Source organism: Drosophila grimshawi, unplaced genomic scaffold (assembly GCF_018153295.1).
Source record: "Drosophila grimshawi isolate 15287-2541.00 unplaced genomic scaffold, ASM1815329v1 contig_1377, whole genome shotgun sequence".
NCBI classification, from domain to species: domain Eukaryota; kingdom Metazoa; phylum Arthropoda; class Insecta; order Diptera; family Drosophilidae; genus Drosophila; species Drosophila grimshawi.
In genome coordinates, this window is record NW_025062900.1 from 15779352 (window position 1) to 15803870 (window position 24519).

General features: G+C 34.7%; 3 protein-coding genes across 3 annotated transcripts; 2 read left to right on the forward strand and 1 right to left on the reverse strand.

The window, feature by feature from the left end:
- The first annotated feature begins 1233 nt into the window (after positions 1–1233).
- LOC6561642 (sodium/potassium-transporting ATPase subunit beta-1) lies at positions 1234–14582 on the forward strand. The gene is made up of 4 exons (XM_001987995.2): positions 1234–1795; positions 12582–12839; positions 12901–13160; positions 13372–14582. The coding sequence occupies exons 1-4, from the start codon at positions 1663–1665 to the stop codon at positions 13648–13650; spliced, it is 930 nt and encodes a 309-aa protein (XP_001988031.1). The 5' UTR covers positions 1234–1662; the 3' UTR covers positions 13651–14582.
- A 189-nt stretch (positions 14583–14771) lies between these two features.
- On the forward strand, positions 14772–17325 carry LOC6562042 (zinc finger protein 431). The gene is made up of 3 exons (XM_001987994.3): positions 14772–15224; positions 15680–16369; positions 16433–17325. Exons 1-3 carry the CDS (start codon positions 15004–15006, stop codon positions 16536–16538), a joined length of 1017 nt encoding a protein of 338 aa, XP_001988030.1. The 5' UTR covers positions 14772–15003; the 3' UTR covers positions 16539–17325.
- Positions 17326–17643: 318 nt separating this feature from the next.
- On the reverse strand, positions 17644–22654 carry LOC6561701 (uncharacterized protein KIAA0513). The gene is made up of 7 exons (XM_001987993.3): positions 22006–22654; positions 21001–21067; positions 20809–20922; positions 19888–20751; positions 18930–19371; positions 18770–18864; positions 17644–18057 (listed from the first exon to the last, which is right to left on the reverse strand). Exons 1-7 carry the CDS (start codon positions 22189–22191, stop codon positions 17981–17983), a joined length of 1845 nt encoding a protein of 614 aa, XP_001988029.1. The 5' UTR covers positions 22192–22654; the 3' UTR covers positions 17644–17980.
- Positions 22655–24519: the final 1865 nt, after the last annotated feature.

Consider the following 24519-nt stretch of genomic DNA (forward strand, 5'->3'; position numbering starts at 1 on the left):
GACAACAGCAACAAAATGGCACACAAAAACAAAGATAGGAATCAAAGTCAGCGAGAGTTGGAGCGGGAAACAACGAAATACAGCAAAAGGCAATGTACTCGTATCAGATCGCATCGCATGCCGTGTATTAGTAGTTAATATATTGGTATGCATTAAGAGAGGGAAGAGAAGAGAAGAATTGTAATGGGAGAGCACACATTGAGCTTGAGTTTGTGCTTATGTGTTTGTGTGTCTGTGTGTTTGCAATTTCTGCTTTGTGCTTTATTTTAATACACATTAATAAAGCAACAGTTTTGCATTACAAATATTATATGGGGCGTAGGCAATAAAGATGCTAGTGTGCATATAACTCAATAAAAGTACTTAGCATACGAAAAAAAAATATATATATATAAGGTTTGAATATTATATGCAATAATAAAAATAATAATAATAATAATAAATAAATTAACATTTTTATATTTTTATTCATTACATATTTTATATATTATAATATATATTACATAACTAACTTATAAATGAATGTATATAAAAAATTAAATTGAACGCCCTCCTGCCTTGATTTAACCCCCGTTGCGCACCTGTACTTCACTGTCTGGCCGATGTCTGCACTCAATCAGTCATTCTATTTGCGTAGCCACAAGGCTTGGGAGAGGCGCTAGCCTCTCCTACCTTGCAAACTGGCTGTCTACCAATACGGCAAGAACAACATCAACACCAACACCAACGAAAACAGATACAACGTCGGAGCACCCCAAGGAGCTTTTTTCATTGGCAATGTTGTTGTGTTTGTTGTGTCAAAAGCGTTCAACAGCTGTCTCGCATGCTTTAGCTTTGTAATACCCTGCACCCATTGCAAATGAAAATGTGTACTATGATTCGTTAAATAATATGCAACAGTTTGTTAGAGACAAGTTAAAGACAGACAAGCCTCTTGCGTTTAGCAAAAGGAAAAATAAAATAAATAAAATCTTATATTTCAGTTAATTTCACTTTTCCGCGAAAATTTGTTTACGTCTTACTTTGACAATAACTAAAGACGAATACGACTTTTGATGGGTATTTGTTAACCGATTCTTGTCTTGCTGTTTTTTTTTTTGCTTTTATGTGTGCGTGTTGGCTGAGAGGCAAAATGTTGGATGTGTGAGTGTTGAGCAGCGCAGTAACTGCAAAAGGCGACGTCGGCGTCGCGACACGAACGATGTCGATGTCGGTTTGGCCACCACATTTTGTGGTTCAGTTGGTGATCATAACTCGAGAGCGCAAAACACAACACGTACAGACCAACGAGATTTCGAGTTAGCTCTGCTTTTGCCTCTTTGTGTGTGCGTTGGTTACATACTTTTTTCGTGGCGGCAAATTTTTAGAACAGCAACGAAATTAACCTAAAATTATCAGCAAAATTAAATTACTAAAGCAACAATAAAATATATACACATAAATATACAAAAAATTAAGTGAAATAAATTTTTTAAAATAATTTTAAAAAAATTGTGTATTCAATAATTTTTAAATAATTTCCAAATCTATGTGAGCAACAAATACAAAACTCAACAAAAAAAATATTAAAAAAATACGTGCATAAGCGCAATTTTTTTACATAAAACATAACTATTGTTTGCATAAGTCGAATATCGAAAACAGAACGAAAAGAGCGGCAATATGTCGAAGAATAACGGAAATGCTGAAAAGTACGTGAGTGAATTTCCGCAACCGGCCAAAAAGAAAACTTTTTCGGAAATTCTCTACGATCCGAATGAAGGCACTTTCTTAGGTCGGACGCCAAAAAGTTGGGGTAAGTGCGACAAACCGAAAACATTTAATAATTCGTTTAAGAGAATACATAAGTGAAAAAGGACATTGAGTAACGCAAAAGCTGAGAGAGTTATTCGAAAAGCAATCTCTTAGTTCCTGACTAATGAACAGACAGCTATAAGCTGAGCTTTATTCCTCGCTTAGAATGCTCAAAAAAACGAAAAGCAGAGTCTCTTCTCTCGTTCGCTCTCTTTCCTTGTTGTACGTCAATTGGAAGGCTACTCGCATATGCAAAAATTGGCTGTACGTCAATCGAAAGCTGCTGAGTCGTCAGCGTCACAAGGAAAGCAAACGATCGAAATAAGTGAAATGTTTTTACACACAACAACAAGAACACACACATACATGATCATCGTGTGCGTGTGTATGAACATGTAATGCAAGTCGGTCAATCGGCAATGAGTGCGAGCAGAAGCAAATAAAAAGAGCTTATCAGCTACTTGGAGTGTACGCTCTGCATTTTTGAGTGAAATGACAAAAAAAAAAGAGCTTTAGGTGTCATTGCCATATGTGTCAGTCAGTAATAATAAACCTCGATAACGTGTAAAAACTGGATAAAATGATGTGTCTTACGGATGTCTAAAGCAGCCACATCTTATATATACTATGTACACCATCCAATTATACATTTTATTTTTAAATGCGATAATCTTTAAGTACATAAATTTTGCGGTTTTCTATGTGGAAGCTGTAGAACAGTTGCTAACAATGTAATTGGTGTGAAAGGAGAAGTTCTAATAAGAAAATTACACATCTGCTTACATATTATATAGAAGTACATATTTCATGTATTTACATTTGTGAAAACCAGTTTTTAAGTGTATTTCAATAGCACTTTAACAAAATGATAGCCTTAAGTTTAACTGACACGATGATATGATACATACACAAATATTCATTAAAATGTTACTCATTTAAATATAAAACTTGTGCATAGAGTATTTAGAAAATTATATTATACTCCGAGAATCTCACTCAGACATACCTATACTTATACATATATGCGAGAAATACTTTTTCTACAATTTTTTTTCTGTTGATTCATATGAATTTAATTAAATTTATTCTGTAATTAAAGATTTTAATAAAAGCTGATTTTTAAATTGTGTTCTATTAATCATTAAAATTATTGTTTAATGAGTATCAATGTTGTATATTTTTTTGCTAATATTTTGTTTTACTTGCCCTTCACTTGGAGCAAATCAAAAATAGAATTTCAACTTTTAAAGTTCAAATACTTTCAATTCCATTTAACATACAAGCTTTGAAGCTATTAACATGAGTAAGCAATTTTATATAGATCTATGTGTATGTATGTACGTCATATATGTACATACTGTATACAATATATGCAATATTGAAGCACATTCAAATTACGGTTTTGCTGTTCGCAGAAGCAAAACATATTTTTCTTTTATTTTTGTTTTTTTTTTTCGCCCCAAAAAGATAAAAATTCTATGCCAATAAACACGGACGCACGTTTCTATGTATAGCGAATGAGAGCCGATGAGCAAAGACAAAGAGAGAGAGAGAGAGTGCAGATGATATTGAGCGTGTGTGGGAGAGAGAGAGAGAGGGCTCATTAACGGTTAATGCTGTACTTGCACACTGCATCAAATTCATTCGTTTTGTAATAAGTTCTGTAAACAAATTCAAGGTTTCTCTTTGCGCTCTCAATATCACCGTCTCGCTCTCGTCCCTCTCTCTCTCTTCTCTTTCTCGATCATTTCACTCGTTTTTGAGTGTAGCAAAGATATTAAAAGTGTATAAGGAATATAATGAAATGTTGTATAAAGAAATATCTTATTATTAATTTTTTCCTGTCTTTATTTATTTGTTTATGAATGGCGTACGGTCAACAAATAGTTCTTAACTTAAACTTATTTGCATTAAATGGCATTTTAGCTAAAGTCATAATTAGTTGACTTAACTTTGCGCCCATAAGTTATCGATAAGCACAGAAAATGTAGTGCGAAGACCAACAGGGTTTTTATGTTGGTCTTTTTTTAACTTACGGCAAAGCTGTTAAGTTCCTCGGCATTATTATCTGGTAATTTTGTCATGCCAAACAATTCGACAGTTGACCCAGCCGTTGCTGACACACCTGTCAATGGCATTCTTAATGCACCCTAGTCGAAAATAAAAATACTTACTCACATATACAAATACATATTTATATATATATATGTATATTTAATTAATTTTTCAGCTGTTCTGGCCTTGTTCCAGCTAATGTCTGTTCCTATCATTAACTACATTTCACGGCTTCAATTATATTTCCTTTATTCGCTTGACACATTGTTGCTTATAATTATTGGCATGTGCACTCTACTAAAATAGTGATATATTTTTTTGGGGTTAGGTCGAAATAGGTACTTAAGTTTTCTAATGTAATTTTGCCTAAAACAGATAAAATTACTTGCTGTTTGTTAGCTAAGAGTAACATCTATTTCTAAATGTGATCATATCTAATCCAAATTTTCTTAAATAAACATTAGTAAAAATTCTTAAAAATAAAAATAAACAGCTTTCACGTTTGTCTGGCAATATAAATAATCATTCTTATCTGAAAAAATATGTATTCATATCAAATGTGATTACGTTGAAGCATTCTTAGTATGGTTTGAGTGTTTCTTATAGTACAAATAAATATATCATCTAGACAAAAATACTCATAACCAATATGTGTAATAAGTTAAATCAAATCTATAGAAAAGGTACTTTCAAACTGTTAACTTCACTATGAGGGTATAGAATTATATAAAAACAGCTTAACAAACTGTGAAAAAAGAATTTCAGTTTAATTTCTGTCAATGATGATCTGCTAAAATAGATATCATGTTGACGCAAGAGCAGCAACAGTAATTAATGCTACATCCTGTGCCCCAAATAAAATGGCACTCAATCAGAGCCAAAAGGCGTGCTTTAAGTGGGTCAACATATATAAATATATATGTAAATCTATTGGTGTGTGTTATTAATTCAACATTTAGTTGGGTAGGAGCATAGGGGGAAGGCAAAGTTGGTGATTGACCCTCTATGCCGAGTAATTATTAGAACAAACTGGTTTTAGTCAGAATTTGAATCCACAGATAGTTTTTTTTATTTATTTTGTTTTTACTTGTTTTGGGGTGCAACAAACTGAAAAAAAAATGAATTAAACGAATGTCGAGCTAAATAAAAAATGCTAGCCACTGAATTTGTAATGAAAGCATTTCCAAAGCACAAACTCACTCAGATTAAGGCCGCTGAACCGGTTTGATTCGATTTATCACAAGGTTTACGAAGCATAAATAAATAGATAAAATTGTAGCAAATTTGTTAATGTCTGTTTTTTTTTTACTGCTTTAAACATGACATTATTTCGATCGCTGATTTATATTACATTTTTATATTTCTTTTCGATTTCAGATTTTGTTGTTGTTTTTTTTTTGTATATATCCGCTGATATTGCCATGCTTCAAGCAATTTGTGCTGAAACAATGACTATTTTAATTAAGTCAATCTGAGAAAAAATATAGTGTGAAAAATATTTTCAATCGAAAATAGATATGTACTTTTGATGCAGAGATAATTCCATTATGCAAATAATTATAATTATTTTTTCTGTAACTTTAATTATATTTCTTTTTACTTTTGTTTTGCGAATAAATAATAAGTTGCGAATAATAATAAGCAAGGGAAAGAGTTATTTAAATGACATAAAATAAAAATTAATAATTCAATTAAAGTTTAAAATTAAAAAATAAAATAAACAAATCTGCTGATATTCAAATGTAAAATGATTGAACATTTATTAGGGAATACCAAGAAAAGCCAATCAAACCAAAAAAATTTTAAGTACAAAATTTATCATGAAACGTATTTAATTTGTGATCATAATTAACATGATTTATATATAAATATATCAATTAACAAATTTATTAAACATTATTATTATTTTATATTAAAACCTCAAAGTTATACAATACAAAGTGAATAAAGAAGTTATATTTAATTGGCGATATAAGCTAACATGATTTAAGCTTACATATATTATACAAAATTATGGATTATTCCTTAACGATGTTGTTGAACAAATGTATGATTAGAAACTCATTTAACCTACCTCAAAGAACACAGAATCCAGTTGGTAAACTTTTTAAGAAATCTGAACGTAAATAAAATAGAACTGCCAAACTTTTATCAAAGGAGAAACTTAATACAACTTTTGTGTATATTGTCATTGCCCAATTACCCAAGCCAGAAGCAAAGCAAAAAAAAAGTTGATCAATTTATATATGTATATACAAATACAAATATATACATATATATTACATATATGTCTATATATATAGATATATGTGCACGTTTGGGCAATCAAGTGGAAAGCCGCCCTCGAATTAATCAGCTAACTAAACGGGCCGTAATGTTCGCATTGAGAGGGTTAAGCGGGGGGAGTGTGTTTTTTTATATGTTGGTAATATGTGAAATTAATTCACTCAACATGCCGCAAAGTATGCTATATATACAGTATATACTACCTAGTTTGTACTGGAAACGATGACGCATTGGGCACAGGGTGTGTCGAACCTAGCCACACGAAGGATTTGGATTACCAGAGGGTGATGGTGGGTGGTTTACACACTTAACACAGTGGGTGTGGATACCATAAAAAAACGTAGCCTGAGGGTGGTTTCACCATTCACCCCCTACCCCCTTTTAAATGCGCATAAGTGATGGTCTTATCTTGGCCCTGGACGAGGGAGTGTGGCGGGGGTAATGAGTATAATGATGACATACACAAAGTTGTTGCTGTTCTTGTTGCTTGGCAATAATTGTTGCTTCCTAGAGACCTCTAAAAAGTCATCGTGTGTCTCCAGCACATAAAACAAGTCAGCTCAACTCAAGGGTTTGCAATAGCCTGTCAAAGGTTGATTTTAAACATGCATATTGAGGAAAGAACGTGAATGTGTACTAAATGAATCAAATCCTGTTTTAATAAATAAAAGCTACTTGTTGGATAATTTTGTATTTTTATTTAATGTTGTCTAAAACCGTTCACAAATTATGAATAGATTTAAAACGATAACATACAATTAAATTTAGCATTAAAGATAATAATCAAATTATATTAAATGTGTGTAATTAAATTAAAACTTAAAATAAAAAATAAATTATTATTAAAGTAAAGTGTGTCATAAATGTGATGGTGCTAATATGTAGCGTAATTATTTTTCATTTATTTGAATGCAACTAGAATCTTGATAACTCTGGCCAGCACTTTTCATAAACTATGCCAACATTAATTCACTTGAAATTCAGCATCAGAACTGAACCTGACGTTTCCTGATTCCTCGACAGGGTATCAAACAGGAACCGATATTACATTTGGTTTGAATGTCCACTTAAGACCCGGGACTCAAACCGAATCTAAAATTGGTTCCGCTTTGCTGCGATGATCTCAAGTTTTTCTATCCGATTGCAGGATTGGAAGCTTCAGCTACGCACAAAATTATCATGACAAAAAAAAAAAGAAAATTAAAATGAAACAGTCTCAGATTTTTTTTAAAATGAAACTTTAACTTTTTATTTATCTTATATTCAAATTAAAAATGACTTACGCATTACTGCCTAACGCATTCTTAAGTTATTTTGCTCTACAGCACACTTAGTTTTCTTTAAACAGTTCATATATATCTCATTATATATATTTATATATATATAATATATAATATAAATAAATGAATCGCAAAATGTTGCTGGGTCAGTAAATAAAACCTGTCACAATTACGCAAACAAATGGGAGCACAGCACAACATAAATGGTGTGAAATCGCACACAAGCAAGCGCTAAATAGAAGTCCCAGGAGGAAACTAACTCCAAATGGGCGCCTCGAGTCCGTGAGGCATTGAGCCATATGTGGCTGCCACAGTCAGCAGTAAAACTATTAACCCTATTTGGCCTTCGCAGGGAAGCTCAAATAACGCCAACGAGCACGAGAAAGCTATCAATCGCTGGTCATGCAAACTTTGGCCCCTTGGGTATATATATATATATATATATATATATATATATGCATACACATATGTATATGTTATATATAGGTCACGGGCTCCTTACATTTGTTTACCGCATCATCAAGTTGCGCGTGCTTTGATTAAAACTTGGTCAATGAGTCGCGTCTGCTTACACAATGCGGCGCCTAACAAGTTGCAAGTTGCTCCAACTACCCCCATCTTTTCTCCAGCTCAAATTGGTCAGCTGCATTTGCGACATAAACAAAGTTTCACTTGATTTGTGTTTACTGCTTTATACGCACAACTTATTTGCTGGACGTTTTATGTACACGCCGCAGCAAGTTCAACAATCTAGGGGCATGAGAATGGGTGGGGGAGGTGGTGATGGAGGTTTTATAGGCACCTCTGCAAGCCCTACATGTGCCCCACTGTGTCTTATGGTAATGCAAACCGTATTCAGCTGGTAAACATTGCTTTCTGGGCAAAACTAACAGCAGCTGACAACATTTTCATTGTTTATTCAACATTTCCTTATATAAATTAATTTTTTTAAATAAAACTATACATTTTTGAAAAAATGTAACATTTCCATCAAATTTAGAGAATTATGTGTAAAATTTTTAATTATATGAACATTTTATTTGTTGTCTTCTGCTTATTGCTTAATAATATTTACAAAAATTAATTATTTTTAAGTCATAAAAAAATATAGCTGCAGGCCGTAAACCATTAAATTTGATTGTTTATTTTGCAACTAAAACTTTGTTTACATAATAATACAAATTCTTGTTTTCTTTCTTTCTTGTTTATATAATGAAATAAATTTAATAATTATAATTCTTGGGTCAAGAACACGTTACTTACTTTAATTCGATCTGAACACCATATCATTTGGCTTTATATAAACAATATAAAAAAAGTCCAAGATACCTTAACTAAATTAATTATTTGAGAATATTTCGAATGCGCTCAGCACTTCAGCAACTTATTATTAATATCGGACTACTATATCATATAAACAATCTGTTGAAAACTGAGTTTTAAAATGAAAAACATTTTTTATGTTTTTGGTATGGTAACTTTTAGCTTGCAGACAAATATAATATAAATTTGACATCGCTCAGCTGTCATTTGGCAACCCGCAAAGAGAGCTTCTCATTATGTATATATATATGTATATATATATATATATATATATATATATATATATATTTAGATATATATATATTTATATATGTATATATTATGTACATTATATTATATGTAGTCAAGTTGCTAATGTCTGCAGTATTTCACTTGTATGTCTAGTTTGCCCAAAAAAAAAAAATTATATTTGCTTTTCAATTTATATTCGCTTACGCTAGTTGATTACAAATATCGTATATAGATCTGCTGTGGCCCGATTCGCATTTGGCATTTTCATGGCAGATTGCCTTGAAATATGTTTCACTCGCTTCTTTTCTCTTTCTCGCTGATTCTCTATGCAAACGAAAATAGATACAAAACATATATAAATGTATAAACCTGAAAATATCACTTAAAATATTATTACGAGTTATGAGTTCTCTGTGCCATTTCTGCCAGACACCAAAGAGTTCAGCTACCTTATTTTAAAACTGGGGAGGGCATTAAGAGAAATTTCAGAGCATAAAAAAATAATAAAAATAAATCAAATATAAAAAAATGTCAAATACTGAAATACTTATGATATCATTATGTAATATTGGTTTAATTATTTTTATTAATTTTATTTTTGTAAGCACTTTGCTTATTTTCTCATACAAGTCTTTTTTCCTGTATCGACTGATATAATAACTAATTCATGCTACCATTTTCCATGCAGCAAATGTTTCACCAATATTACAATCAAATACACTCAGAAATTTTATATGTTTTTTGTTTTAGTTAATATTTAAAATGCATAATTATATAATTTTATTTTAAATTTTATTAATTATTATATTATTTTTTTTTACATAATTTTCTGTGTTGACTAATTTTAGTCGACAATAAATAAATCCAATAAGTAACAATATTCTTTGGTCGTTCAATAACGAACTTAATTGATGAATTAATCATCATCTCCACAGGGATATATATATATATATATCCTTGCTCTTTCCAAATTCCCCAAATCCAGCTAATTGGATTTGACATTTTGCTCAAGCTTTACAAATTAATATGTAAATGCCCTAAGGAGAATGGACAATAGGAGAAGCCAATTATTCAGTTGATTAAAAGCAGAGTTGATTTTCAGGACTAGTCAAACTGAGGAAAGTCTAATAAGAATATGTATATGTAAATGTAAATGTAAATGTAGATAATATCTATCCATTATGTTGAACCAAGTAATTGTCAAGGTCATAAGCAAGTTGAAGTAGGCTTATCGATTACGATTCCAAGAATATCTCTTTTTGTTGTCAGTCTCTATGTGTGTGTGTGTGTGCCTGTGTGTGTGTGTGGGAAGACATAAGAATGTAATTGCAATAGATACTCGTATGCCTGCCTAGATATTGGTTACGCACCTCGGCGCCTTAGCCTGGAGACCGTCTGGACAATTGACCGATAGACAAACTGACACGCAGACAGATAGACATATTGACTGGCTGACTTGACTGCCTGGCCAACTGACTAGCTGGCGTCATAGCCCAGCGTCGTCTGGGCCCCCTCAAGGCCCAGCGTCGTCAGCCAAGGCCAGAAAGTGGCCAACAGCTAGCTGTTTGAGCAGCGTGTGTTCATTGCCAAACTTATTTCCTTGTTCTTCGAACACAATTCATTTTCTTTGGCGCTTGGCAACAGCAACAAATTTAATGAGGCAGCGGCCAAAACACTATCAAATGATAAATGGAAACATTTGGCAACAGTATGTCGAAGCTTACATACCCTTGAGTCTGATGACATTTAAAATTCATTGCTCATTTAAAAAGGCAAGAAATGTTTCCTATTTGAGTTAAGCATTTAAAGACTTCTAAAATATTTTTCATGAAAACATCTTTTGTGAGGGAGTTTTCTTACGACATATACCTATACATCATATGATATATGATATGATCTGATCGAGGGGATTCAGTCAAATGCAACAACAAAATATATTTGTTCGAAGTTCCATGCAGATTACTTTTAAAATTAGCAAATCGATTTATCACGAATACACAGTACAGCAGCGCTCACACACATATACTTTAATCTATATATAAATACTAAAACAAATAATTCCTATATAGTTCAAAACTAATAAGAAAAAATAATTCAGTTCCAGTAATCAATACACTGAAGCTAAATAAACAATGAACAATGGGATAACTATAAAAATAATATCTAATAAAGTGCTTAAATTATTTTAATACATCAAAAATGAAGCGTTTCAATTATAGTGGCATAATTAAAATGAATTCAATCATCTTAATCGTAAATTAAATAATCATTTACTTGAGAGATGCATCTTTCAATGTGCTGCTTACTTTAATGCACAATTATTTGAGACTAGTTTTTTAAGACTTTCAGCTGTAGCAATAAATCGAGTGTTCGAAATTATTTTTTATTGATTTATTTCTGGAATAAAATGAATGAGTGAATGAGTTTCTGCAAATGAGATGTGAAAATCAACCATAAAAATTAAACTTTTTTTATGGTATATCGAATTGAGTATTGTATATATCGGACCGGTTCTTAATGCTGATCAAGAATGTATACAAATAGATATATATATATATATATTTCAAAGTAGCTTACGTGGGTAGATAGTATATACCCTATAGACAGATTTCAAGTATGAGTGTCGTCGTCATTGATTACTTATTGATAGATGTTTTGGCTATTGTCTTTGGTATTTGTCGATGTTGTTGTATTCCACATTGTAGTACTGTACATTGGCCATTGTTTACAATGTTCACTGAAACGATTAATTTGTTATTCGTTTCATTCGTGATCGAACACTGTCAGTTTCGGTTTTGGTCGACGTTGCGTTATTTATGCAATGTGCCTTTCCAGGGGCTGGGTTGGGTTTGGCTGGTCAGGTCGTTCAGTGAGAAAGTAACAACGGATTCTAGCTGGCTCGTCGTCAATGTTATTGACATTGAAATTATCGTAAAACAGAGAATCGTATAATGCCTACATAGATACACTCACACGCACATACATTTACTTACCCCTTTTGAATACTGGTCGCTATTTGCTTTTGTCGCCTCCTGTCTGTTTTTGTCGTTGTTAGTCTAATTACTGCACTCGCTGCGGTTTTCATAGATTTTCAATACACCAGATACAAATGTAATGGAATTGAACGACAAAATTACCAAAAAGTCAAGCTTAAGATTGTGCTTAGCCAATATCGGATATAACCATTTTGATTTATGAATTGTATTTTTGTAACGAGTTGATAACTGTAATAACATTCCTGATTTGCTATTAAAATTTAATTACTTAAAAAAACATTAAACAAAATCAGTATATTATTATTCAGAAGCCTTAAGTATTTTTTTTAATGTCGACTATCATAAAAAATACAGTAAACAATTAAAATGTAATACTTATGAATCTTGAATTTCAATTATAAAGAATGTGGGTATTTAAATGCACATATGCAGGAAATATATTTATATATATAAACAAGTATATTTTTTATTTATGCATTTAATTTGATTTAACTTTGAAAATGAATGCTACAAATTTTTGCAATTCCCTAATATTTGAATACTATAACTAAACGTAAATTTAAGTTTGAAAATGGGCAATAAATTGATAAAATGTGTATCTCTTTCTCATCCACAGGACAACTGATCACATTTTATACGATCTTCTATATTGTCCTTACCATAATGTTCACGATTTGCATGCAGGTAATGCTCTCCACGATTAACGAGCATCATCCCAAATGGAAGCTGGATGAGTCGCTGATAGGCACCAATCCCGGCATGGGACTGAGGCCTCTCAGCGAACAAACCGAACGCGGCTCGGTTATTCGATTCAATAAAAATAAGCCGAAAGAGGCTGCATACTGGACGGAGCTGCTCGATGACTTCTTGAAAGGTATTGATTATCGAAGTTCTTTATATTTATATAGATAATAATATATGTATGTTGTCTACAGATTATAATCATACTGAGGGTCGCCAGATGAAGCATTGTGATCCTAGCCAAGTTCACAATCCCGACGATGTGTGCGTCGTCGATATTGCAAAGTTTGGACCCTGCTCATCAGCCAATAGCTATGGCTATAGGACGGGCACACCCTGCGTCTTCCTCAAGCTGAACAAAATCTTTGACTGGGTGCCCGAGGTTTACGATACTGTCGATGGCAGCACACCAGCCGAGTTGAGGGACGTTCTTACGAGCACGAAAGTCGAAGAGGTATGTAACTAAATATGTATACAGAAAACGCAAGAGTAAGAAACGTGATTACTTAACGACAAAGAAATGCATCTACAATATCGGTTTAAAATACAAAGAAATACAGGATAACTATCTCCCTAAGCAGAATACAATTTCATAAATATACATTTATAATTTATTATAAGTTTCCTTAAGTTATTCAATTCAAACTAATTCACTGCTATTACAGCGCAAACAAATCTGGGTGACATGCAATGGACACTATGGCAAGGATAAGGAGCAGTTCAACAATATTACGTACTATCCCAGCCAGGGCTTCCCCGCCTACTATTATCCGTATCAGAATCAGCCAGGATATCTGAGTCCCGTTGTTGCCGTGCAAATCGTCTCGCCGCCGGATCACGAAATGCTGGAGGTTGAGTGCCGTGCCTGGGCCAAGAACATCATCTACAGTGGCAGCTTACTAGATCGCCGGGGCTCGGTTACCTTCCAGTTGATAGTGGACTAGGAGAAGAGGCGATGGTCAACTACAAACAACTTGTGATTGCAACAACCTAAGCCAGCCTTATGGGGAAATAAATCGACATCGGTTGCTAAACTAAAATCTGAGACCAACAAAGAAATAAAAAAAACATTAAAAAAACAGCAACCATTAAGAAAAAAAAACAGCAAAAAGAAGAGTTAACTTAGAGCTTAGGCGCTTTCATGTTTTAAATGTATTGTACATATATTTATATGAGGAAAATCAAAAATATATCGACGAGAGAGTCAATAACAGAAATCTGCCCGCATCAGAAGAAAATTAAATATGAAATTATGAAAAGAAAAAAAAAAACAGAAAGAAATAGGATATAATGAATATTGAAGCGAGAAATTCACAAAAGTTCAAATCGTACACCCGCAATTGTTGTTATAGCTTCCGGCTTGTCTATTGCTATAAGTTAATATTTACAAATAATATTTAATTTATAATTTTATAAATTCCTGTAATAATATGCTTAATTTTGTCAGTTGTATTTAGTTTGTATTTATATATGTTATTATTGCCTTTTATTTTTTGTTTGTCCTTTGAGTTTCATTATTATTTGTAAAAAGTTATAAAAAAAAAACCAACACACAGAATAAAACGTTTATTTGTTAAATTAAATTCACCCAAATAGGCGAATATATATATTTTTTTCAAATATTTAAACACAAATCCTAGCAAAGCTACGTAAATAATTTATTTGTTAACAATTGCCGTGCTTGTGGCAAAAAGTATTGAAGAAAAATATATATGTATATCCCTTAGTTCAATTTTAGAAATAGCAGAAACAATAACAAAATTAATTCCAGGCATGTTTTTGAATTAATTCTTAAGCCATTTTGAGATTTAAATTAATGGAAAATTTTAAGAAATTTCTTCTCTGTTGCATTATTTAATAAATAAAAAACTCAACTAAGAAATTTTGTGTTTTATTTTATATGCTTTTTTTTTAGTGTTATTTCAGCTAATAAACAAAATAATGGGTGAGTTATTTTGAAAATTGCCCCAAGCCCAAACACGCAAATAATTGAGTTAATTTTTTAGGCGATGTGGCAACGCTGTCGGCTCACTCGATTGCTGAGGCGCTGCCAACTTGCTCAGCGCACAGCTGATGCGCATATCAATTGAGCTGACAGCTCGTCGATATATAGAGCAAAAAAAAAGAAATTCATCGGAATTTTCATGCTATTGTCAGCTTTTAGCTGTTTACGCTATAAAAACTGCGACAAATTCCAATTGAAAACGAAAACGAAAGTCAAAAGGCTGCTGCAGCAACAACGAGAGCTTCTCGTACACCTCAGCGAGCGGAAGTGGGCGCTGTGAACGGCACTAAGCATGGAGCAAACTATAGACGTGGGCTGCGTCAAAGAGGAGCACTGTGAGGCAATCTGCAATATGTTCAAATCCCAGGATTGGCAGCTGACCATGCGACACAGGGACTTGGGACAGCTGGTCAAGATTGAGCAGGACATGAGCTTTGTGTGGCAGAGTGGCACGACCAGTGCTGCCACAGTTGACAACAAGGAGCGACATACGGAGAAGCATTCACAAAAAAAGTGAGTACAGTAGTCGCTCGCCAAGTAAGAATTGTCCGCAATCACAATCGTTGTTTTAATCAGAAATTGTAGTCCCATTTTTAAATACACCAGAAATCTGTGTGAAAGCCTTAAATTTCAAATATAGCTTACAAAAAAATATTCATTATTAATTTGATATGTTGAATTATTTTATTTTATTTACTGTCAACTAAAGCCAGAAGACAGAAAAATTTAAGAAAAAATACGTCGAGTAAAACATAGATTAAATTAAATTAAAAATAATATTGTATATTATATTTAAATTAAAAAAATTATAAATATTTATAGGATTTACAAGATTTTTTGGGGTATTTAAATGAAAAATTTGACTTTATCCTCAAATTAAAATATAGATTTTGATATTTTAGTTGCGAGCTCTACTTTTATGAATGTCATATATTAAAAATACAAATGAAATATCTTTTGCTGCTCAGATTCCAAAACAGTGTCAAATCACAGTTTGGTGGGACGGTGGGCGAAAAGCCATTTAAATGTGCCCACTGTGGAAAGGACTTTGCGACGAGCAGCAATCTGAAGGTGCATTTGACGCGCACACATTCGGGAGATCGTGAGCGTCCGTTTTTGTGCCCCACCTGCCCCAAATCGTTTGCCACCAATGACAATCTGCAGAAGCACATTCGGCGCCATTCGAATGAGCGCACCTTGAATTGCCCACACTGCCCCAAGGCATTTGCCACCAAGGATAATCTGCAGAAGCACATACGACGGCACTCCAGTGAACGCACCTTGAACTGCCCGCATTGTCCCAAGGCGTTTGCCACCAATGATAACCTGCAGAAGCACATCCGACGGCACTCGAGCGAACGAACTCTGAATTGTCCACACTGCCCCAAAGCGTTTGCCACCAACGATAATCTGCAGCGACATATTCGTGGGCATACGGGTGAACGTCCGTTCAAGTGTCCGTATTGCCCGAAGCCATTTGCCCAGAATCGAGATCTCAAGGCGCACATCCTGGAACACACGGGAGAGAAGCCGTTCAAGTGTCCGCACTGTCCGAAGGCGTGTGTCCGCAGCGAGGGACTGAAGAAGCACATCTTGCGTCTGCACAAGGACATCGAACCGGAGCAACGACTGACCGCCAATAATGCGACAACCAAGCAGTGAGTAAATCACAAAAATATATATATTTAAATCTATTGTTAACCTTATTCATCTCCAAACAGATGGCAGCCTGGCGACAAGTCCTTCATCAACGACACCAGCGGCAGAATCTTTATGTACAAATACGATTTAAGCAAAAACACACGAATTCCAACCGGTGAGGCGTAAACAACTCTCTCAAGGCTCTCAAGGTCCAGAATCAATCCGGAACTCCAGCGACTTTTGTCACAAGTGAAACAACTTGCAACCAAAATGGCAAACAGCAAAAGAATGCATTTGATTTTTGAGCTTCATCAACTTGGCTACTGATGACGATGATGAAAACTAAACATTTTATGTAGCTCTAATGGCCAGCGAGATCGAAAGGCTTCCTCCATATACGAGGCAGAAAAACCATATCAAGTTTGTTTGATGTGCTTGGCAGGGGATTTCAAATAAGTATGAGGAATTCACTTGATGTAAATATTTTTTGGGCTAAAGCAATAGTTTATTTTGCAAACAAAATAAAACGCATTTTACGGCTATTAAATAAAACATAAATAAATTACAAACAAAATTGTGTTATAAATTTGCACCTGACTGAAAATTAAAACCAACCGAAAATGAGAAGGTTTTGAATTAGTTGCAGTTTTCAATAAATAAAAATTAAATGCGTTTCAGAGATAACCAAAAAGAACCTAAAAGTTTGGGTAACATTTAATTTAAATTCAAGCAAACTGCGACTTATGTATTAATAATTGTCTAAAATTCCAAGCTGATCTAGAAAATAATGTAAATTAAATTTAATGGAATATGTACATAATTTTCAAATCTCAAAATTGAAGCAAAATAACCAAAAAGATTTGTTAACCAAACGGAAATTTAGATTCAATAAAACTATTAATGTATTTTCTTCAAATTTCGATATCCCAGCAATCTTATGCTTAAGTCAAGTAAATAAATTAAAAACAACAATTATCATTTCAACTTTGGTTAGTACAAATTAGTTTTTAGTGTACTTTGGTTGAACTTTATTAGTAGGTATTCATTAAATGTGTGTTTTATTGTACCTATATTACAGAATATTTGTATAGTTAATTATTGGAGTTGGGTGTTGGTTTTGATTGAGAACTGATTCTCAATGCATTTGGAATTTTTGATTATTTTTTGTAGTACTTTGTCATTTTGCTAAACTTAATATTCATTTTGATATAGTATAAAGTAATCACAAAATATTATTATCACAATTTGCGGATATAAATATTGTTTTCTTTTCATATTTGCTAATTGTATTTAAATATACATACACACATCGTATGATTTATGTAAATATATTGTATTTACCTTCGGTTTCAATTTAGTCAACAATGCGAGTAAAAATTCGAACTACATACGAGTACAATATTACATCAAGATTAGTTTAAACATTAATGTTTTTAGTGCTCTGTTAAAGTCAAAAAGTTAAATTTAGTTGAGACGAAATTTGAAATATTTAGATAGTTAAACTATTAGTGCTGGGGGGAGAGGGGCATTTAAACCATCTTAGGCATTGCTATGTTAGACAAGTCATCGCACAAGGCACACACACACACGGACAACACAACAACACACGCACAACACACACACACACTTTAAGTCTGCCGAGCGCCCCACAGTTCCGTCTCATGATACATACGATAAATATTGTCCCTGACCAGCTTGGCTTTGTCTGCAATATTAATAGGGGAGTGTTAGTTTTTTGATTAGTGCGGTTTTGATTAGGGAGAAACATATATTCAGAAATTATTTTTAAACAATATAAAAAAATTTAACAAGAATTCTAGACACATATTTTGCTCATATTTAAATTAATTTTAATGTTGAAATTATTATTATTTTTATTATTCTTATTATTATTATTTATTTGTTCTTTTGTTATTATTACTCTTATTTATAAAATATATTATTCTGAAGATTATTAAATGTCGTATGATTAATGATACTGTAATTTCAAACCTCGCATAATTTTTCTTACAAATATCTTTATTCTTATACAATTGGAAAACCATCTATAGGATCTATAGGAAAAATCTTCCACAAGCATAACTCAAATACTATTGTAAACAAATATTATTACAAAACTTTATAAAAATAAAATTAAAATATATTTAAATATCATAAACCATATACAAAAGTATGAACAGCAAAAGATTTCATTATATTCGAAAGGCTAAAAAAATAATAATAAAGAAATAAATATATTTTTAAATGTCAAACAATATTTATATAAAAAAATATGAACAGAAACAGATTTCTTTAGCACCTAAAAGCAAAAAGGAAAAAACAAATTAAATAAGTAAAAAAATATTTTAAAATGTCATATAAAGCATAATATAGCATATATTAAAATATGAACAGCAACCGATTTGTTTGGTACTCACCCTTGGAGAGATTGAGGGCCACAACATGTTTCTTTAGAAATTCGAGGCACACTGCTTGGCTGGTGCCCAGGGAGTGCATGTTGCACGTGAATGCACTGCAATTTAGAATTGCCTTAGTAACTCGAATTGGGGATGTGATTAATCTCTGCTAAACACTTACCCCAATTGCCGAAATGCAATATCCTCCTGTTCCTTGGCCGATTGCGGCTGTGCCTGCCCCAAACTGCATTTGCTCGTCTTGCGTTTATTTGTTGCCGGTGTCGCCGTCGTCGTCAACGGTGTGGTTGCCGCTACAGTTGCAGCTGCAGCGCCTGCATGATGCGAGGAGCTGGAGGATGAATCAATGCCATGTTTGCGAGCGACAGCAGTTGCTGCCTCTGCTCCTGCCCCTGCTGCTGTTGCTGCTGCTGCGTCAAGGCGCTGCTGCTGCTTCGCCTGCCGTCGCTGCTGGCGTCGCAGCAGCGAACTAAGCCGATGCTCCCGCTCCGCCTGCATGGAGTCGACGAAGATGGCGTTCCAGAAGCGCGGCTGCTGCCACAACGGCTGTTGGCGCAACAATATAAACAGATACTCGCGATACGCATCGCAGCCAGGAACTTCAACTGCAATATCAATTTGAAAGGACATTTAATTAACTTGTACAATTTATAATTTATAATTTGTTTAGAAATTCTGAGAAAACAGATAAGTTCCTCATAAAATAACTCTGATCGTCCTATCTATCTTAGTCATCAGTCGTTGTTTTACTGATAATTATTAAACATTTGTATTTTTAGACTTTAAATATTCACAATCATTTTCCATGGTTTATAAATGCATATAACTTAATTTTAAAAAGCCAGCTAAACTCGAATATAAAAGACAAGCCAGTAAATTGTATTATTTGTTTCTGAATTTTAGAAAGGATCTTTCTAAAAATTATGGTTTCTATTCTATTTTCGGAAATGTATTTCTTTATATTAGCAAATATTTAAAAAAAAAAATAGAAAATAATCGCCATATTTTTGAGATTGTTGATTTGGGACAAGCTCTTCTAAATTTTAATATTTAGAATTTATTTCTTAAAAATACCCATTTTGAAAAGGACCATGGTATAAAGAGAAGATTTAGAGATTTACCTTCATGATAGAACAAGAAGCAGAGATTCATGAGGATCGCCGCTGGAGCATAGTCCTCGCACTCGCCACACTCGAAGAGGGCCAGGGCAAAGTATTGGACTAAAGCATTGAAGGTTAAGGTTTCGAGACGCTTCGACTTGTTGCGCTGCTCGCTGAGAAACCTGGTGAACCAGAGTCGCCCAATCTCCAAGCGGAGCAGGACGCCAAACTCTGACTTGAGCTCCAGATTGAGAGCCGATGAATTGTTGAAGAGAAGCTGTGTGAAATGTTTCATGAACTCCTTGACGGGTTCCTCGCCGGCGCGACAATCCAAGCTAATCGAGGATGCCCACGAGGGAACCGAGTTCTGTGACTCGGAGCGTATGAAATGGCGCCAATCACTCGACTCCATGCTGGGACTGGCCTGCAGCTGATCGGGCAGCTCGTCCCGCAGGCTGGTCAGCGTGCTGCTGTTCGAGGCGCGACTCCTTGCCGCAACACGTATCGAGTTGCCCCACGGCTGGCGGGCGGGTGGCACGGCACCCGTCTCTGTGGGTGGTTGCACATCGATTTGTGGCGGCATCGCCGTCGCCTCGAGCAGCTCCCCAATGCGCTGCACATCCTTCTGCATGTCCAGATCGCTGCGTCGGGCTCCCGCGATGGCCCGATGCCGCTCGTAGCCGCCCGAGTGCCTCGACTCGAATTCCAGCGAATTCGAGTGCGTCGTGCTGCTGACGTCATGCGATCGAGCCGGCGTCGGCTCGGGCAGCGAAAGCGAACTGCTGTCATCGCTGCTGCTGCCGCCACCGCCGCTGCTCGAAGATGAAGGCGAACTGGAGCGCAGTTTGTTCGCATGGCGACTGCGCGCATGCTCCAAGCGTGGACCTAAATGAGTACATTATTAACAGCTTTTACAAGAAGAGAAGAGGAAGCAGAGCTTACGCGGCGCCAAATTGGGCTGCCTGTAGCGACCCGAGATGATCTCTTCGTGTGCACGACGAGCTTTCACGCGACGCGCCTCAAAATCGATCTTCGTGTAGTCAATTGTCTCATCATCTGCACAGAGATAGAGAGAGAGATAGGTTGAGGGAATGAGAGACAGCGAGAGAGGGAGTGGTTATTGAGCTCACTTACACTTCGGCAAGTCCTCATCGTCGTCATCGCAATAATCCGAATCGCTACTGCTGCTGCTCATCGTCAACTAGAGTGAAACAAAAAAAACGGGAAAGCTCCGTTGTCAGTTATAAAAGTGTTGCCAGTTTTTGATACATGTGCATGAATGAATGGCAGCACTGTAATAAAACAAAATGGCGATTCATATTTGAGAGACAGAGAATTAAGTAAAATAACATTAAAAAAATAAATTAAAATTAAAGAAATGAGAAATATGGAAAGTTTAAGGCATATTCAGATATGATACAAAATATTCAAAGATTCCTAGAGATTTAGTTTTAGAGCTGAGACACTCATTCCCATGAAATCAGTCAGAAGGCTCAATAATATATTTGCATTTGAATACCCCAGAAATCTTAAAAATCAAATTTATCTATTTTTTACCTTTTGTATTATTTGAAATTTGTAATTTCCAAGGCAAACGTTGCCATAGAAATCTGACAAAAACAGTTCACTTTCAATAGAAATTGCAAAACAAAAGCGCCGCATAAATCAAAAAAAATGATAAAGCATTTTTTTTTTTTTGAGTGTGACCTTGGATTAGCGATGCAGTTGGCAAGTGTCTCTAAAGAAGGACAGAACCAACTAAATTGATTGCTTTTCCACTTGCAGCACTTGCTCAAGGCGAACAAGAAGAGCGAAAGGGAGAGAGAGAGAGAGAGAGATAGAGACAGACATAATCCATAATTAACGGCTGAACAAACACGTCGACTAACACTCATATAATTAAATTCGATCAAGGACAAGTGAGGGAAATAAAGGGAGATAGCTGCGTTGCAAGGCTGACAGGCAGAGTCAAGTGGAACGGCAACAACAGCAATAATAATAATATCCGGGCCAAGTGAAGGTCAAACGAGTGCAGCAGCAACAAAAACTATCAAATGTGTCAGTTGCTGTTGTTGTTGTTGTTGTTTTGCTTTAGAGAATGCAGCAAAGAGAAGCTCAGTTTCATTATCAAGGCCTTACCTTGTTTGATATGCCATTGAGCAGTTCATTGCTGTTGCCCAACACTGTCAGAAATTTGGACTTGAGCGCACCGATACTCGGCGTTCGTTCCATGAACAGTTTGATTTTCGATCTCTCGCCGGCAAACGCAGCCGGCGGCGTACCAGGCGTCGTTGTTCGCGCGGGCGGCGGCTTTGCATCCACCATTATTGCGCTTTATGCTTTACTTTCGTTTAATTTCGCTCAGTTGCGCTTTATCTAATTATTGCTGCTGTTCTAGTTGTTGTTATTGTTGTTGTGGTTGTTTAGTGCTATTTTTAGCAGTCATTTAATAAGCGTTTTACACCGTTGACGTCGACGTTGCTGTTGCGACTGCTGCCGCGACAGCTGCGACTGCGACTGCGACTTCTGCTTCTGCAGCTGCTGCTTCTTCTTCTTCTACTTTTGCTGTTTCACGTATCGATTTTTCGCCCTGAGCAGCTGCTTTATTCCACTTCCTCTCTCTCTCTCTCTCTCTTGTTGTAGGGTCTTTCTTATTATGGACTCGAGCAGCATTTGTAATCCGGCTGATGCAGCAAATCCTCTTTGCAGTTGGCTTTAATCATGTCTTTGGAACTTGCTTGCATTTAAATTAGACTTAAGTCAAATGAACTTCTTTACATATATATTATTGTGTGTGGTGTTTGCATATATATTTGATATATTTTCATTACATTTTTACATGATTTTGCATTTATTGTTAGTTGAGCGACAATATTATAATTAATTATTTTCAATAGAAGTATATCTTCTTTGACTTTATTTAATTTTAATACAAATTTTTCCCATAAATATAATATTTATGATTTTTTTTTATTATTGACAATATTTATTATGTTATAAACATTTCTTGCTTTATGGTCTTTATTTTGGTTCCACATACATAATCATAAATTGCTTACATTTAATAAACAAATAATTCAATATTATTTTTATTTATAAATGTATTCTTGGCTTAAGTCTATGTTCCACAGTATTTCCACAATTAAAGCAGATTTGACATATATTTACTTATATACACATATAACAAGTTATTTCATAGAAATGACATCAAATTGTGCTCCATTTGTTTTTATTGTCCACAAGCATTACGCAAATGAAATTAGACGCACATCAAATAACAACAATTAAAGGCACAATTTCTGTGATTATATTTAAACAATGCTTTAATATATTTTATACAGTGCTTTAATATTGCACTTCAAAATACATTTAACTTTTATTTTTCCTCAATGCACACTTTTTGCACGCAGGTCGCCGTAAAAATCGTTTAATTTCTACACACACACACGCACACAGACACACGCACACAGACACACGCTTATACATACACACGCGAATTCACGCGATTGAGTTGCGTTTCCTGCAACACTCGCTGCGCAAATGCAGCCGAAAATTGTGTTTCCAGCTTTAAGAAACCGCGTATGCTGCCGCAACGAAAAAAACTCGCATGCAATAAAAAAAATGAAACATGTGAAAGCTTTTGTGCGGAGCTTTCACGCTGGCAGCAACAAGAACAACAATAACAACAGCCGGCATTTCGCTTGTTTACGAACAGCTGACACCTGAGCCGAAGAAGCCGAACGAGCCGAACGACAGCTGTGTCGCCGCAGTCGCAGTCAGCGTCGACGTCGACATCGAGCGAACAAGGTCGCAGGCAGAAGCACGGCAGGAGCCAAGACAGCGGCAGCAGCAGAGGCAGCGGAAGAGAAAAAGGGCGCAGCGGGCCTATCAGAAATGCGTGTCTGCAATTATAGGGCTTCGCCTTCGCCATTTTCTTCGAAATCCGTTTTGCATGTCATTTATTGTCAGCTTAATTTGCACATACACATATACACTCACACACACACACACATACACAGTTTGTGTATACGTAATTGTGATTGGAATTGGTATTACTCATACCACATGTTGCGCACACGCCGCAACGGGTCGCAAATAAACAGCCTGCCGCAACAGGGCGCCAACAATGGCCATAATTCGCATATCGTATTTATAAATAAATACTTATTATTTGTACTTATTTATACAAACGCACGCACACACACACACACACAGTAGTTAATTGCTTTTTGATTTGTGCTCACGCTGACGGCAGGTGGCGCTTTGGAAGCGTGCTACAATCAAAATATGAAATACAAGTACAAATGTTCTTTACTATAATTAAGCTATTGAAATATATAAATAGAAGCAGCAAAATTACCATCGTAAGAATTACGTCTACATATATTTGTGCTTGTTTATTCCAGCTTTATTATTTTACATTGCCTATTAAATTATTCAGCAGCAAAAGGCAAATCATTTCCAATTTCGTATGAATATTTTAATATGAAATAAAGCATGAGTTGAGTAAATTATTGAAATATTAAATCAAGCATGAATTGAATAGATTATTTTATGAATTACCAATAAGAACCAAAATTGTTATATCATTAATGCAGAAATTGACCAAAATATTATTTTAATTTATTTTCTCAAGTAGAATTTCTTATGCTA